The following is a 13,782-nucleotide window of genomic DNA, read 5'->3' on the forward strand; positions in this document are numbered from 1 at the left end:
AGCGGCGCGCGGGGCGCATGCGCCGCTGCCGCCCCGCTTCTGCCGCGGCTTTTTATTGCTGGCGGGCGCTCGCCCCCTCCCTGCGCGCTGGGGCCGGGGCCGGGGCTGGGCTGAGCCGGGTTGGGGCTGGGCCGGGCTGGGCTGGGCTCGGAGCAGAGCGAAGAAAGGGAGACGCGCAGGGGTGGCTGCTTCTGCCCTCGCTGCCGTTGCGGAGAGCAGGGCTCGCCTCCCCGCCGCGCCCTCCGGCAGATCCCCCGCGCCCCTGCCTCGCGGGCGCAGCTGGTTCGGGCTTGGTTTCCCGGGGTTGGGGCTTTGGGTTGGGTTGGTTTTTCCCCTTTTTTCTTCCCCCCTTTGGAGGGGAGGTTAGCGAAGCGTTTGCTGCCAGGGGAACAATAGCGATACAGCAGCCGCCCCGCTTGCTTGAAAAGATTTTTGAGGGAGTTGCTTTCCCAAGATGTCTTATCAGGGGAAGAAGAATATTCCGCGGATCACGGTGAGTCCAGCGCCTGGAATAAAGCGGGGGGAGGGGAGCGGGGGGATTAAGCCTTTGTGTGCCGGGAAAACGATGGCAGCGGCGTTTGTGGCACGATAATAAGATCAGGATCTAATGCAGGCGCTTCCTGTGCTGCGGCGTTTGCTTGACGCCGGAGGGGGAGGGAGGGACGGATGGACGGACGGACGGACGGACGGGGCTTGCACGGGGGCCGCGGTGCCGTAGCGGGGGTCCGGAGCGGCGCGGGGCGGCGGTGCCCGCGGGGCCGCAGCCGCCGTCCTGCGCCGGGCGCCGCTGGCGAGGCGGCGGCGCCGTTTCCCTTCCTTCCCCCAGAAGCTCCTCGCATCGCGCCCGGTTGAGCCCGCTGCTCGCCGCGGTCCGCGGGGAACGAGCCGTTATGTAAACGCCTCCCTCGCGTCCCTTCTTGCGGGAGCCGCTGCAGGGCAGGTATCGCAGCTGGCAACTTTTTTCTCTTTTTTTCTCCTCCCCCCCCCCGCTTTTTTATTTTATTTTATTTTTTTTTGGCGGGGGGTGTTGGTGGTGTTGCATAAGGGCAGATGCTGCCTTGCAGCGGGCTGCGCCGTGGCCGCGGAGCCGGGCGCAGCGCAGCGCAGCGGCTCCCCGTGGCCGCGCCGCGGTCACGCCCAGCCGCGGCCGCTCGGAGCAGCGGCGGCTCCGCGCCCGGCTCCGCGCTCCCCCGGGAGCCTGGACGCGGCGCTGCGCGCCCGGCTGCGCGGCGGAGGGAGCCCCGCTGGCGAAGGTGCCGTGCGGCGGAGCGAGGCGGTGGGTGTCGGGGCCGTCGTCGCTGTGGGCCGAGAGGAGGCTGGCGCATTTTTCTCGTGACCGAACGCTCTGATTTATGTTGGGTGCATCCAGTGCAATTCCCTTAAAAAGATGAGGAATAGAAAAAGAATAAGACTTGCTGTTGTATAAACGCGGAATCAAATCTACCAAGGCGAATGCTCGAAGAAGAGGCGCTTTCAACGTGTAGGTGTCGCGTTTTAACTGCATCAGCATGGGAAATACATACAAATTTGGTACCAGGCCCTTGCACAGATGCAAATTGTATGTGCTTTTGTCTCAAAGGCGGCTGAAATCAGCAGATTCTCCCTGATTTCAGAGCTTTTCATACAAACGCACCAGGCGACCTGTTTACTAACAGAAGCATTCGGACCRTCGTTAAAATGGCCCAGGGCCCATTTTATTGGTCACTATAAAAAAAATTATCTTTCCTGATTGATGCTTGGTGGATTGGGACTTATTCCTGCTGTTTTTGACATCAATGACAAAACCGTATCTGATTTCAATAGCAGCAGGCCTTTTTAATAGCACGAGAAGCCTGCTCTAGAGGTGGGCATAAATACTGCAGTGTTTCTGGAAATGGTAAACATGTAGGACAGTTTGCTGTGGAGTCTGGTGTTGAAAGACAAGTGGGTTTTTCACGCCCCAAGTTAATTCATTCAGGCTTATTGGCATTCACAGCAGATCCTAAATTTAAATCTTGGGTTTTTCTTTGTGTTCTACATTGGTGCTGTTATTCAGGGTAACTCTTTATTGCAGCAGTAGGAAGAAGGAAAAACAAAAGAGAAAYGAGAAGTACTGAACATCTCAGATATTTTGCAGTTAAATAAAAGAGAGAGAAAGGTGTAAATCAGTAGCTGATGCAATTCACGTTCTGGTTTTATGAGCCATGTCAGCTTGCGTCAGTTGAGAATCTGATGCTCCAGCTCTTCTCTTCAGTTTTAATATAAGCTCTTTGGGAAAACGCCCGATTCTTTTCTTCTGTCTGACCAATAGAGCCCCGATCCAAAGTAGGGCCCCTGAACACCACTGTCACTGTAAATATAATTCGTATTTGCTTTAACTATAAATTCAGCCACCAGCAAGTCCTGCTTGCTACCCCTTCTTGAAGTCAGCCTTTGGTTTTGCCAGTCTCGGGCTGTGTTGTGCTGGTRTAGCTTTGTTTTCTTCTAAAGCAAATGTCGGGAGGAGGAGAATTACCAGAATATGTACAAGGACAGACAGAAGCACCGAGGTGCAGGTTARACTGAGCACTGCCCAATGTGCGTGTGCTTTGATTTGAATCTCTGCGTAATGCAGGGAATGGAGGAAATAAAGGAACGTGATAGTTACTTTTGACTTTTCTCCCAATCCAGAGCTCTACAGAGTATGTTTCACTATTGTTCATGACTATCACAAAAAGATAAATTTGTTTTTGACCTAAAATAGCTGCAAAGGCGAGATGCAACCTGAACTGAGGTACAGAACACATTGCTTGGTAGCTGCCTTGTTATAATTACCTTTCTGTTCCTGCTAAACTGCATTTGAATTTGAGGGAACTGTGATAACACATTTTCTTAAATCCTTTTCCTTAACTTAATCTGCTAATATGTGCATACTCTGTCTGATTATGCCTAATGATCTAGGAAGGCAGTAAAAGTATCCACTGAATTGAAACATTGCTAAGTTGGGCAAAATGAGTTTGTTTGTGTTGTGTAGCCCCTGGCAACAGACTTTTGGTCCTTTTCCCTGACAGCAGTTGACTCATAGTTAGCCAAGTAGTGACTCTAGTGTGTGGGTGCATGTAGGAAACTCTGCATAGAACTAAAGCAGAAAAAATAGAGATGTGGCTGTTATGTGTCCCTTGAGAAGTATAATTTAATGCTTTTGCTGTAGGTGATGGTGGTCTGCCATCTTAACAGATTGCAGGTACGAGTGAAATGGCCAAGTAGACAAGCCCACTGAAAGCAAACTGTTTTTCTGTTCTGATTTTTTGGGGATCGTTAGCATGATGAAAGGACTTGCAGATGAAATAAAATATTTTATCTTTACAGTTGAAAGTGCAGCAATTGACTTGGGTTTTGACATGTGCTTTTGAATAATGCAGAGGTTGTTTCCATCTCTACTCTTTTATCTTGGGAGTGACACTGCAGACTGTCAGTTTTCTCTCAGAATAATTACGTGTTGTTTTATGCTTCTTTGTTTCAGAGTGATCGTCTTTTGATCAAAGGTGGTAAAATAGTTAATGATGACCAGTCTTTCTATGCAGACATTTACATGGAAGATGGGTTGATAAAGTAAGTGAAGCCTGATACCAAGTTTTGATTGGAAATATAAGAAATGTGCTGCAGAATAGCAAAGAATAACTTAGTCTCAGCTATATTAGATTGCAAAGAAAAATGAATATTTCGCTCACATGCTGGTCTTTGATGGAGGAATTCTAAAAACAAAAGTGTTAAATTAAACACATGGGCAAAAAAACCCCACTCTTGTTATTAAAGCATAGGTCAAAGAAGGTACTTAAATGTGTTTGATTTTAGCCATGTGAATTGTCCCATACTGAGATTACACGTATGTTTAAAGTCACATGTGTGCTATAATACTTTACTGAATTATGACTTAAGATATTCAAAATGCAGAGTTCAGCACCCTAATACAGTTAATCCTGCATTAGGGCAGGGGTTTGGGCTTAGGTAACCTCTTGAGGTCTCTTGCAGCCCCATTTTCTGTGATTCTGATGCAGCCCCATTTTCTGTGATTCTGATGCAGCCCCATTTTCTGTGATTCTGATGCAAGGATCGATCCAAAACCCCTTAAGTTAGTAAGGATCCTGTAATTTTAAGTGTGTCAGTTCAGATCACTTTCCAGCATGCTTCTATGTGTTTAGTCCTGAAACATGCATTTTTGGCACGTTAAATATATTACAGATTTCTTCGGAAAATTACTCTTAGGAAAAAATGGATGAGCAAGATGTTACAAACAAGGAATTTTCCTTTTCTGGCTGAAGAGTTGGAACATGTGCTTTGTTAATCAAGGTTAAAAATTAAAGGATCCAGTTAAAGACATATAATTAATTGCAATGTACTGTCCACTATTGCACTTGTAGAAATAAACCCATGTAGAGAGCTATTCTGGAGAGGTCTGGGGTGGGGGGGGGATTGGAATTTCATCAGGAATTTGATAACCAGTATATGCACGGGCTTATATTTGTGCAGGGAGCGCATAATGTTTGTGCAAGAAACAAAGGCAAGATAGAGGCAGAAATTCTTGCAGTGCTTTCCAAAACAGTGTTAGCATCGAAAGTGCTGTTTCATTGCTACTATCTAGTGTTGACCTGCCACTCAGCAAATCCAGTCCCGTCCCAGTAAAGCTGTTTGCAAGGCTATCGCTCTGTTTGGTGCCACGATGGTTTGATTATCTGCACGCTCTGCCAGTGTGGCTCCTTCTCTTTCCTTCCTGTTAAGCGAGATCCTGATACCCAGATCCTGAAGTAATTGCATACTTTGCTCTCTAATACGCAACTGCTTTGAGTGGAAGAATAAAATATTATCAGCTGTATATGCTGATCCTGTTCATTGCTTTATATGGGAAAATAAAACACCAGCCAGGTTAAGCAGCACAAGGATGCGCATTTGCAGACTGTTTGCCTTGACTGTTGCTTGTGTCTGACTTACTGTTTGAAACCTGTTTACTCAGGCAAATAGGAGAGAATCTGATTGTGCCAGGGGGAGTGAAAACTATCGAAGCCCATGGAAGGATGGTGATTCCAGGGGGGATTGACGTTCACACCCGCTTCCAGATGCCRGAACAGGGGATGACATCTGCTGATGACTTCTTCCAAGGAACCAAGGCTTCCCTGGCTGGGGGCACCACTATGATCAGTAAGCTCTCTCTCCTCTACCMCATTCCCCACCACCCCTTTTGAGGAAGCTTTATTTTTCTCCTACTCAGATAAGCAGAGAAACTGTGTGATATGTAAGTAACATAATATTTTGGACTGCATACCAGCAGTGGGGGATTTCTGTTGTCTATGTCCAGATTGGTGAGAAAAGCTTGCATAGGAATGGGAAAAGGGATGGGAAAAMAAGACCACAGGATTTCCAAATCCTGTACCTGTCAGTCACTTAACTCTTGTCTTCCCTGTTGGCAGGGACTCTGCTACTTCTGTGACTTTACCAAATTGCTGTTAGGTCTGCTTCTGCTGAAGCCAGTGTCACTTTGACCTCTGACTGCAGTGAAAGTAGCAGATTATCTGCTCCCTTTCTCTGTGATAACTGTGACTCCAAGAGGCTTGTATTTGGAACAGCAGTTGCTATGCATGCAGAACACRGAGGGACAGCTACTTCACGTGGCCATCCACCCATCTGCAGGCAACCCTATCGCATAATTCATGCCCAGCAAGTTGATGCCAACAGCCTGCGATATGTGCCTTTGAAAACTGTGCTGCTTATTTAAGGGGTTAAATGCCCAATCTTACATATCCAGCTTTGGCTCCAGGGTTTTGTAATAATCAAGTGAGCGTTGTTTCTTTTGTGCTCACATCCTCTTGTTGGAGGAAGAGAGAATTGGGAAATGAARATACCTCAAAATAAAAGACAGACAGATTGACTGGTGGGCTGTTCCGTTTGTATCAGGATTAGACGCTAACAGCTGTCTGCCTCTAAAATGCCTTCAAAAATGACTCCCAGGCTGGCTGACCGCACTTCTGTTGGCTGCAGATGCTTGGCCTCTCAGCGCCAGGATCTTAGAACTCCAGAAGTGAATCATCGTTACTGTCCTTGTTTGAGCTGGGAGGGAGGGAGCAGGGAAGATCTCAGTAGCAGTGCAGCTGATTACATGTGAACTGCAACAGGGCATCCTGGAGTCTGTTGCCCTAAATGAGGATGAAGGATAAAGATGAAAATCGATAAATATCTGAGCCTCTTGTATTCTTTCATGTAGCGTGGAGCACAGCTCTCCATTTCACAGGAGAGGAGTTAAGGTATAGAGAACTGGAAGAATGTGGTTCAGAAAGAGCCTAGTGTCTGTTGTCCAGTCCAGAGATACAGAGAGATCTTTGGTACAGCCAAGGATCAGCCTAACTCTACCTGCTTCCAATCTGGTTGTTATGCACTAGAGTATTTTCATCTCACAGAGAGCAGGTATGAGCGATCTTTGGTCTCTGGCCTGGTGGGAGGACTTGGAGTGATTGACATGGAGATTGGGAGCAGGAGGCAGTGTTCAAACACAACGAGCCTCACTGTGYTTCAGAAAAATCTTTCTTGAAGCCTGGACCCTGCATCAGGCTGTGTCTGGCCTGCGAACTTGGCCTGATGCTTCAAAGAAGATACAAGTAAACAACCATGAAATAACCTGGGAGATTATTTCTCATAATATTATCAACTTAGATTAAGATATTTGTGTAGAAGTTAACCTAAATACATACATATAAAGTGGGAGTGTAGCTGTGGATGTTCTCATTATGCACTAATATCCATTTTTTCTAAGTCTTTCTTGTCAATTTAAATTAATTGCACTGAAACGGTATTTTCTTTTCAGCTTCAGTTCATTGACTTCCTGTTTCACTGGTTGCTCCTGTGTTTATTAATATACTTGGTTCACAGTGTCCGCCTGAAATGTCATTTCATTGTTCTTCCTTGCTATGGTGAATTAGATCAAAATTTCAAAATTTGCGTGTAGATTTATAACAGCAATATTTCCATTAAAGACACTTTAAAAACATTTTAGGCATTTTAAATAACTTTTAAATGATTATAATGTTTAAATCAGCGCTTCAGATCTTTCAGATAAACTTCCCAAGTATTCCTCCACTTGGGGTGCCCAGTTCTGCCCATGTGRCGCCATATGCTTAGAAATGCTTGGATCCCTCTTTATACATATACTGCTTTTGTGAGTGTAGTATCAGATTATCTCACTAATGGTGTTCCTAACACATCAGTGAATTGGGGAAATTGGAGACGAGTCCCCTCCATTTTATAACTTCTTATTTTAGAGCTGTGAAAAATTGGTACGGGGTAGATTACGTGGTTTGTTCATGGTCACAGAGGAGGCCTGTGGCTGAACTGGAAGATGGAACCGTCATCCATTAGTCCCACAGCCTTTTCCCTTTGCCATCCCGCCTTCCAGAGTGTTTTGGGTTAGGGTACCAAAATGCATAATCACTTCTGGACAAAAAGTGGCTTCCTAATGCATAGCAGCAAGGAGAGTAAGTGCGTTGTTCAGGATGGCAGAGATGTTTTTGATGGGTGGGTTTCAGCAACTGGAGCTGAACAGTGGAAAGTGGGATAAATAATCCGACTAGACTTCAAAGCTTTGGACACGCTGGTCTATGTCAGCTCAGCTGTTCTCTTCTAGCAAAATTATAGCATTTGCAAAAGTTGTTTTCCACCAGGAGGCATGCAGAAGCCCTCATGAGCGTGTTCTTGGTGGGTGGCCTTCGAGGCTTCCCAAAGAAGGTGGGAATTGTGGTTGATTTCAGCGTTTTTCCCTTTATGATAAATGGGACGATGTTTAATGAACTAGATTCATAACACTGCAAACAAATTGCAACCTGAAAATGACGCGCTAGCATTTGTATCCTGGTGCATTTTAAGCACGGCGTCTGGGATTTTTCAAAAGAGACTCTGCTTCTCTCTTGAGAATGYGTCTAGTTGTGTGCCTCCGGTCTTCTGGCTTTTCAAAAAAGCTAAGCCCCAAGGATGTGAGCTTTATTTAAAAATCACTCTTATTTCTTCACTCATACTTTAAGCAACACATTATTTATTTACAGATATCTTTACTCCATGCATTTTCTATTTTTATACATATCCCTCACTTTGAGCGAGAAAAAAGATCAGTCAGCTTCGCAGTTCACTTTGTTTCACATTTTCATGCAGGAGGGCACTTTAAGGCTGATCCATGACAGGCAGTGTAGGGAAATACTTGTTTCATGTACATTTTTTCCAGTGAAATTTAAAAAGGAAGCTTGGATAGGTTTCTTGGTTGTTGATTTTGTTTAAAAAAAAAAAAAAAAAAGTGTGGGTGAAATCCTGGCTGCATCAAAGGAACTGAGAATTTTGTCACTGACCTCAGTAGTGCCAGGAATTCACCCTGTATGTCTGGTTTGGTTTCACTGAACTTCATTTTCAGCTCAGACCGAATTCAGTGTTGTCCCTTTAACTCTCGCATAAACACATCCAAGGGAAGCACATACAAGTTCAAGAATGTAACCTATTGTTTCCACGGCCTGTTCTCACTTACTTCCGTTCCCCTTTAAAGTAAATTCATTRCTAGACTGTCTTCAGTCCGTTTCCAAGTCCTTCTCCAGGCTGCTGCACTCAGAAGTTAGCAGTGATTTCTTCTTCCAGCTGCTGGGTTCACAAAACACCGTCTGAACAAGATTTCCAGCTATGATCCTTCTCCCTCTATCCCCTTCCAGGCCAAAGGCACGCAGCAATCCTCCAGCTGACTTTGCTGACGTGAAACGATACACTTGGGTTTGCTGTGCAGAACCGAGAGGTGAAATGATGTTCTGGGATATGACTGTATTTCTGAAACAAATTTACRTAATCCTTTTTCTGTCACTGTCTTAAAACAGTATTATAGTGGATATAGTAGCAGAAGGCAAACAACACTGCAYGTTTAGGATAATTTTACTCTGAAAAAATTTGGATTATTGTCCTTCTAAAATGTCAGTACAGTATTTGAACGTTAGGTTGAACAGATTATTTCAGGATGATCTGTAGAAGACTTTTGWGGAGAGAGAAGTATTTACAAAGGCCCGAGCTCATTTAAAGTAGCTTTCCCCGTAAATGCCACGGAAAGGGGGACAACCCTTCCAGAGTTCTGGAAAGCACTCTTAACTCAGTTTGAAGTTGCCCTTTAGAAGAGGCTCTTTCTCATCTGTGCACCCTACGGAGCCACCGTTTTGCTGAAGCTTTTTCAGCCCCTTTTGCTCTAACTTGGAATAGATACGTTAGCAGATAAAACAGTCTGTGGAGCTGTTAGAGAAGRAGGATATCAGTGCTGAAGAACAGGGTGGTCTCTCAAAGTCTCAAGACTATTTGGCCTGTTATTAATCGTGATGGGTAAAATCCCCACCGTGTCAGTGGTAGAACTCCCCCTAGGATTTCCTTTCTCTGCTTGTAACCCTGCAGAAAGGACAAAGCTAGGCAGGATATATTTATTGACCCTCTGATCTTCAAGCCTGTTTAATGTCCTAATGAGAGCTGCATCTATCCAGGCCAGCTCCCACACGCATTTCCTTCCCCTCCCACCCCCCAGAAAAAGAAAAAAGAAAACGAGACTCTGCTTCTTCCTGGGTATCTGCTGTTCCGGCRTGAAATCCTTTGCTGACATTCCATGTGTTGACTCAGTCAACCACTGTTATAATCATAGAGAGAAATTACAGTGAGAAAAAATTATAGTTCTTTCTGGCGTGGTGACTTGGGAGCCAGCTGCCTTTTGAACATGACTAGCAGTTATCCTAATAACATGGAGAATATGCACTAGGGATATGAGTCTTTATCTTGGGAGGTTTAGAAAATGAAGGGGAACTTCAAATGGACTGTAGTCTGCTTCCTAATGCTTTACTCTGCTTTAAACACAGGGCCRGTGTGCGGGAGGGCAGGGATTTTTGAGTGTCGGCTGCTCGGCTCCTATCAAACTGTCCTGAGTTGGCTTTAGGTCTCTTAAGTCCTTCTGAAAATCACTGCCTAAATATTCAGGTGCTAGAAAGAAATAGTCAAGCAGGTTTCCTCTCCTCTAGGTTTTGAAATGAGTATGATGGAGTGAGTGAAGTCACTCCAAAGGAGATCAGAGTCYGAAACTGCGGTGGCGTGAGCTTAGGGAACGATTTGGGGAAGGGCTGGGGCGAGGGAAACTTGGCAAGGGATGGTAGTTCCACCGACCAGGGAAGATCAGCTCCTATTCTGCCCTAGTGAGTTCTGCTGCTGTGCGGCATCGAAATTGGTCCTGTCCTGGTAGAGAGCAAGAATCTAAATGGGGACAAAGCAGAGGAAGGAAGCGGAGACCCGGAATGGGGTGATACAGCAGCAGCTGTGCAGTAACTTGTGGCGGAGCTGGGAAGTACAAACCAAGTGTTTTGAGTCCAAGGGCAGTGACCACAGAGCTGCAGCGTCTCGCCGGGGCTCTGTGGCTGTGTGTACGTAACACTGCGGTGTTCTGCAGAGATCAGCCTCGATTTTGTTTCTTTTTGCACCCAGCAGCAGAGATAAAAGAGGAACTTTGCAGCAGGGGACTAGTGCTTYGGGCATGCTGAGCTGTGGTATGTGGCGCATTTCGCTTTTTAGCAGCTAGTGGTGGTTGTTCTGCAGCAAACAAGTGAATTTTAATTTTCTGGAAATTAYGCAAAAATGTCCACTTGCTTGTATAAAAGTGTGTTGTTGATGTGTGAAATGTGAAGGGGGGAGAAGCTTCCTTGAACAGTCACTAAGTTAATGAACTTACCACGCGGAAGCACGAAGTCCCTCCAGCCTTTTCTCTTCTCTCTCCTTGAGCCCCCAGCAGTCCCTGTGCCCCCACGCGCCAGGGCCTCGCACTGATTCGTGCTGAATCTCGTTTGCTTCGCTGACTCCTAACTTGCAGCGTCCTGCTGCTGTTTGCCGCTTTCGTTCAGCGCAGGCTTAGAGCCGCTAACGAGAGCCCGGGAGATGGGCGCTCCCCCGTTGCGAGCCGCTCTTCCCAAGCTCTTAAACCCCGGTAAGTCCATTAGGCGCCTCTGCCCGGAGCGCTGCGCGCAGCTACTGTGAGGACGACCGCCGGCCTCGCTGGGGCCGGCTGGGCTTCCGCGGCGCGCCGGGCGTTTGCGTTCGCTGGGTGGGATTGCAGCCGTTGTTCCGGGGGGTTTCCGCAGGGGTCTTGCTGGAAGTAAACGAAATGCCTCTGCCAAGCCCTTGATGTCTCTTGCCAGTTAGCACAGAAGGAAACAGCTGTGCAGTCCTCGACATACGCTGTGTGTTACTGTGTGGGGGACTTTTCTTTCCTTTCTTTTCTTTTCCCTTTGGACTGCAGCTATTGTTTGTGATGTCTTTGCCACTGGGAGAGGGGGATCTTGGATAGCTTTACCTGAGGTTGTGCAGGAGGCCTGCGACGTGGTAGGGTCGGAAAGTCATGCTAACCTGCCAGCTTACCTACCATCTGGGCTGTTTTCCCTTCTTAGGTTTTAAAGGTGAAATCGGCAGTGTCTGGTTTGGGGCTGGAGTCCCACGAAGGCATTGCAATTCAGGCTAGCTTGCTTTTCCCTGTTTTCCCGTCTTTTGCCTTCCCAAAGCAACTACTCTGGATCTTGGCTCCCACTCCTCTCCTGGTCTTCTGCCTCTTTAGCAAAGTCTGTTTTTAAAAGAGCAGGTGCCCAAGGCCTCAGCTCTGTTTCTGTTTTGCCTCGCTCTGCTCTGGACCTGTTCCATCTCCGTAACTGCAAGAGGAAGGAGTGGATGCAGCCTGTACCGCATGTGCTGGAGCCTGGGTACTCTGATTTAGCCATGAGCTAATGAATGTTGAAATGGCAGCAGCACTGACAGTGCAGCCATCTTCCTGCAGATGTGACTGACCTAGATTTTTCCATGCATCCGAAAAGAGGGATTTGGCACTCGCTCCAGAGAAGTAACTGATGTCGTGTGTTTATGCAATAGCACTTAATTCCTCCTGTTGCATATAATGGTTGGGATCACTAAAGCTGCTTTCCCACTGCATGGGGAAGAGTGGTGCTTCATGCTCTTTTCTTCAGAGAGCTACTTTCAAATACTCCTGTTGCTTTCCTGTGTCCAGTGCCTTCTTCCCARTGCCACACACCTTACGGAGTACATGCAGGAGAAGTAAACAGCTAAAGGATATCATTTCACAGTGTGTTTTCTGTGCTGCCAAATTTTAGCCAGATCCTCAGCTGACATAAACAGGCTACTGTTGTCTTACAGAAAAGTCTGAGAGCTCTGAAGAGGATCTTGTTGGATTTCCTACTGGTTGCAAACAGAGCTTTTGCCCCACACATCTTGCAAGCTAAATAAAGGCAGGCAATAAATTGATAGAGCAAGGAACATGGGGAAAAATAGGCCAGTGCTTGTTCAGACCAGTTGTTTTTTCAGCTCTGGCCTGTTGGCTTCAGGAGCTGCAGCTACTCGGTACCTGATAGACTCTCTGGGCTTCTTTAGGATGGGGCCTCTGTGGGATGCGGGTTCTTCAGCTGCAGCAAAAAGTCTCTCTCCAGATGCAGCTCTCTCTCACCAATCTGTTGCCCCTTCCACAGCTGCTTACACCAGTGGGAAGTGCGTTTGGTACTTCGTGAGGTGCAGGTGTAGAAGCTGTGTCCTTCAGCTAAAGGGCTCTTTGCAGTAAATGGAAAAGCAGTCTTAATAAAAAATCAGTCACCTCTGTTAATGTTTTAACATTTGCATTGTAAAATGTGCCAGCTGGTTAAGGTCATTTCCATACAGGAATCTGGGCTTAATGCTAACCAGGGTAAGCATGTTCCAAAATGCAGTCGTCTGTGATAGGTTTTCAGGGCGTGTGTTAAATGTAGCTAGAGAACCTGTCTCAATCACCTTCAARCTGAGGCAAGGTCTTAAAAGAAACAGCAGGAATTGTTGCCTCCAGCTCTTTTCTTACCATAGTTTTCTCTGCAGATTTTTTTGCCTTCCTACAAGTGTTTCATCCCTTGGCTGCTTTTGCCTTCCCCTGAGCTTGACTCAGCAGAAATCACCCTTTTACCTTCCCGTGTTAGGAGCTGGCCGTGCTTGTCAGGAAAGGAAGCAAGGGATGCCTGAAGGAAGTGGTGGCTAAAACTAGATGTAGTATTTCTCAGCTGGGATGGACGCGGGTGAGCGCTCGGTTGGGATGGACGCGGGTGAGCGCTGGCAGTGCAGTGGTGTTTTGCAGCTTGCATCAGTGCAGTTTTCTCACCTTTTCTTCAGCCACTTCAGTTCATAGATCCCATCGATCTCTCGGACATTGAATTTTTAAATCTTTCTGGTCACGAGGAGAAATGTTTAAGGAATACAAATGAGTTCTTGCTGTCTAAATTGCCCCTGATGGCCAGCTGGGGGCTGTGCCTGATCCTTGCACAGCCCTCGCTCCCGTGGAGGCCGTGTGCGTTTAAAAGGAGCGCAGAGATGGGTAGCTGAGAGTTAGGGCTTCGGGGAGCGCTCTGTGCTTCCCTGCTGCGGTCGGCGTCGGGACCGCAGGCCTCTGCGACTGACCGCGGGTAGGACGATTGACTTCCCTGTGCTGGCTGCTGGCCCTCTKTGACGGGAGGTGGGTTGGTTGCCGATGGGTTGCTTGTAGGCTTCAGTTCCAAACAAGTCCCCTAGACCTCATGGTGCCGAGTGCAGTGTCAGCTGTGCAGCTGGGTAAGGATTCCTCGCGGCACCGTTTCCCTCGTATTGGCTGTGCAGCGTGGGGCTTCAGCCTTTGGAGCTGCTTCTGTGATGCCCAGCCACCTTCYGGGCTTCAGCTGGTAGCGAGACTTCTGCTTCACGTTAATTTAAAACTCCCCAGGGTCAGAGGGCTCTGTGTGG

At 47.1% G+C, this 13,782-nt stretch overlaps 1 protein-coding gene across 2 annotated transcripts in view; it reads left to right on the forward strand.

Annotated features, from left to right (window-relative positions):
- Positions 1-13,782, forward strand: part of DPYSL2 (dihydropyrimidinase like 2) — a 55,746-nt gene that overhangs the window by 9,809 nt on the left and 32,155 nt on the right. Inside the window, exons 1-3 of one of the 2 annotated variants that reach the window (XM_085301039.1) lie at positions 125-493; positions 3,482-3,570; positions 4,970-5,154. In XM_085301039.1, the coding sequence (XP_085157165.1) occupies positions 455-493; positions 3,482-3,570; positions 4,970-5,154 (313 nt within the window). In that variant the 5' untranslated portion in view covers positions 125-454. Of the gene's footprint in view, positions 1-124; positions 494-3,481; positions 3,571-4,969; positions 5,155-13,782 lie in introns of those variants that run through there. The other variant, XM_085301038.1, reaches the window with a different exon arrangement.

The sequence above is a fragment of the Rhea americana genome, unplaced genomic scaffold, assembly GCF_003343005.1.
Source record: "Rhea americana isolate MKP2758 unplaced genomic scaffold, rheAme1 scaffold_171, whole genome shotgun sequence".
Lineage (NCBI taxonomy): Eukaryota > Metazoa > Chordata > Aves > Rheiformes > Rheidae > Rhea > Rhea americana.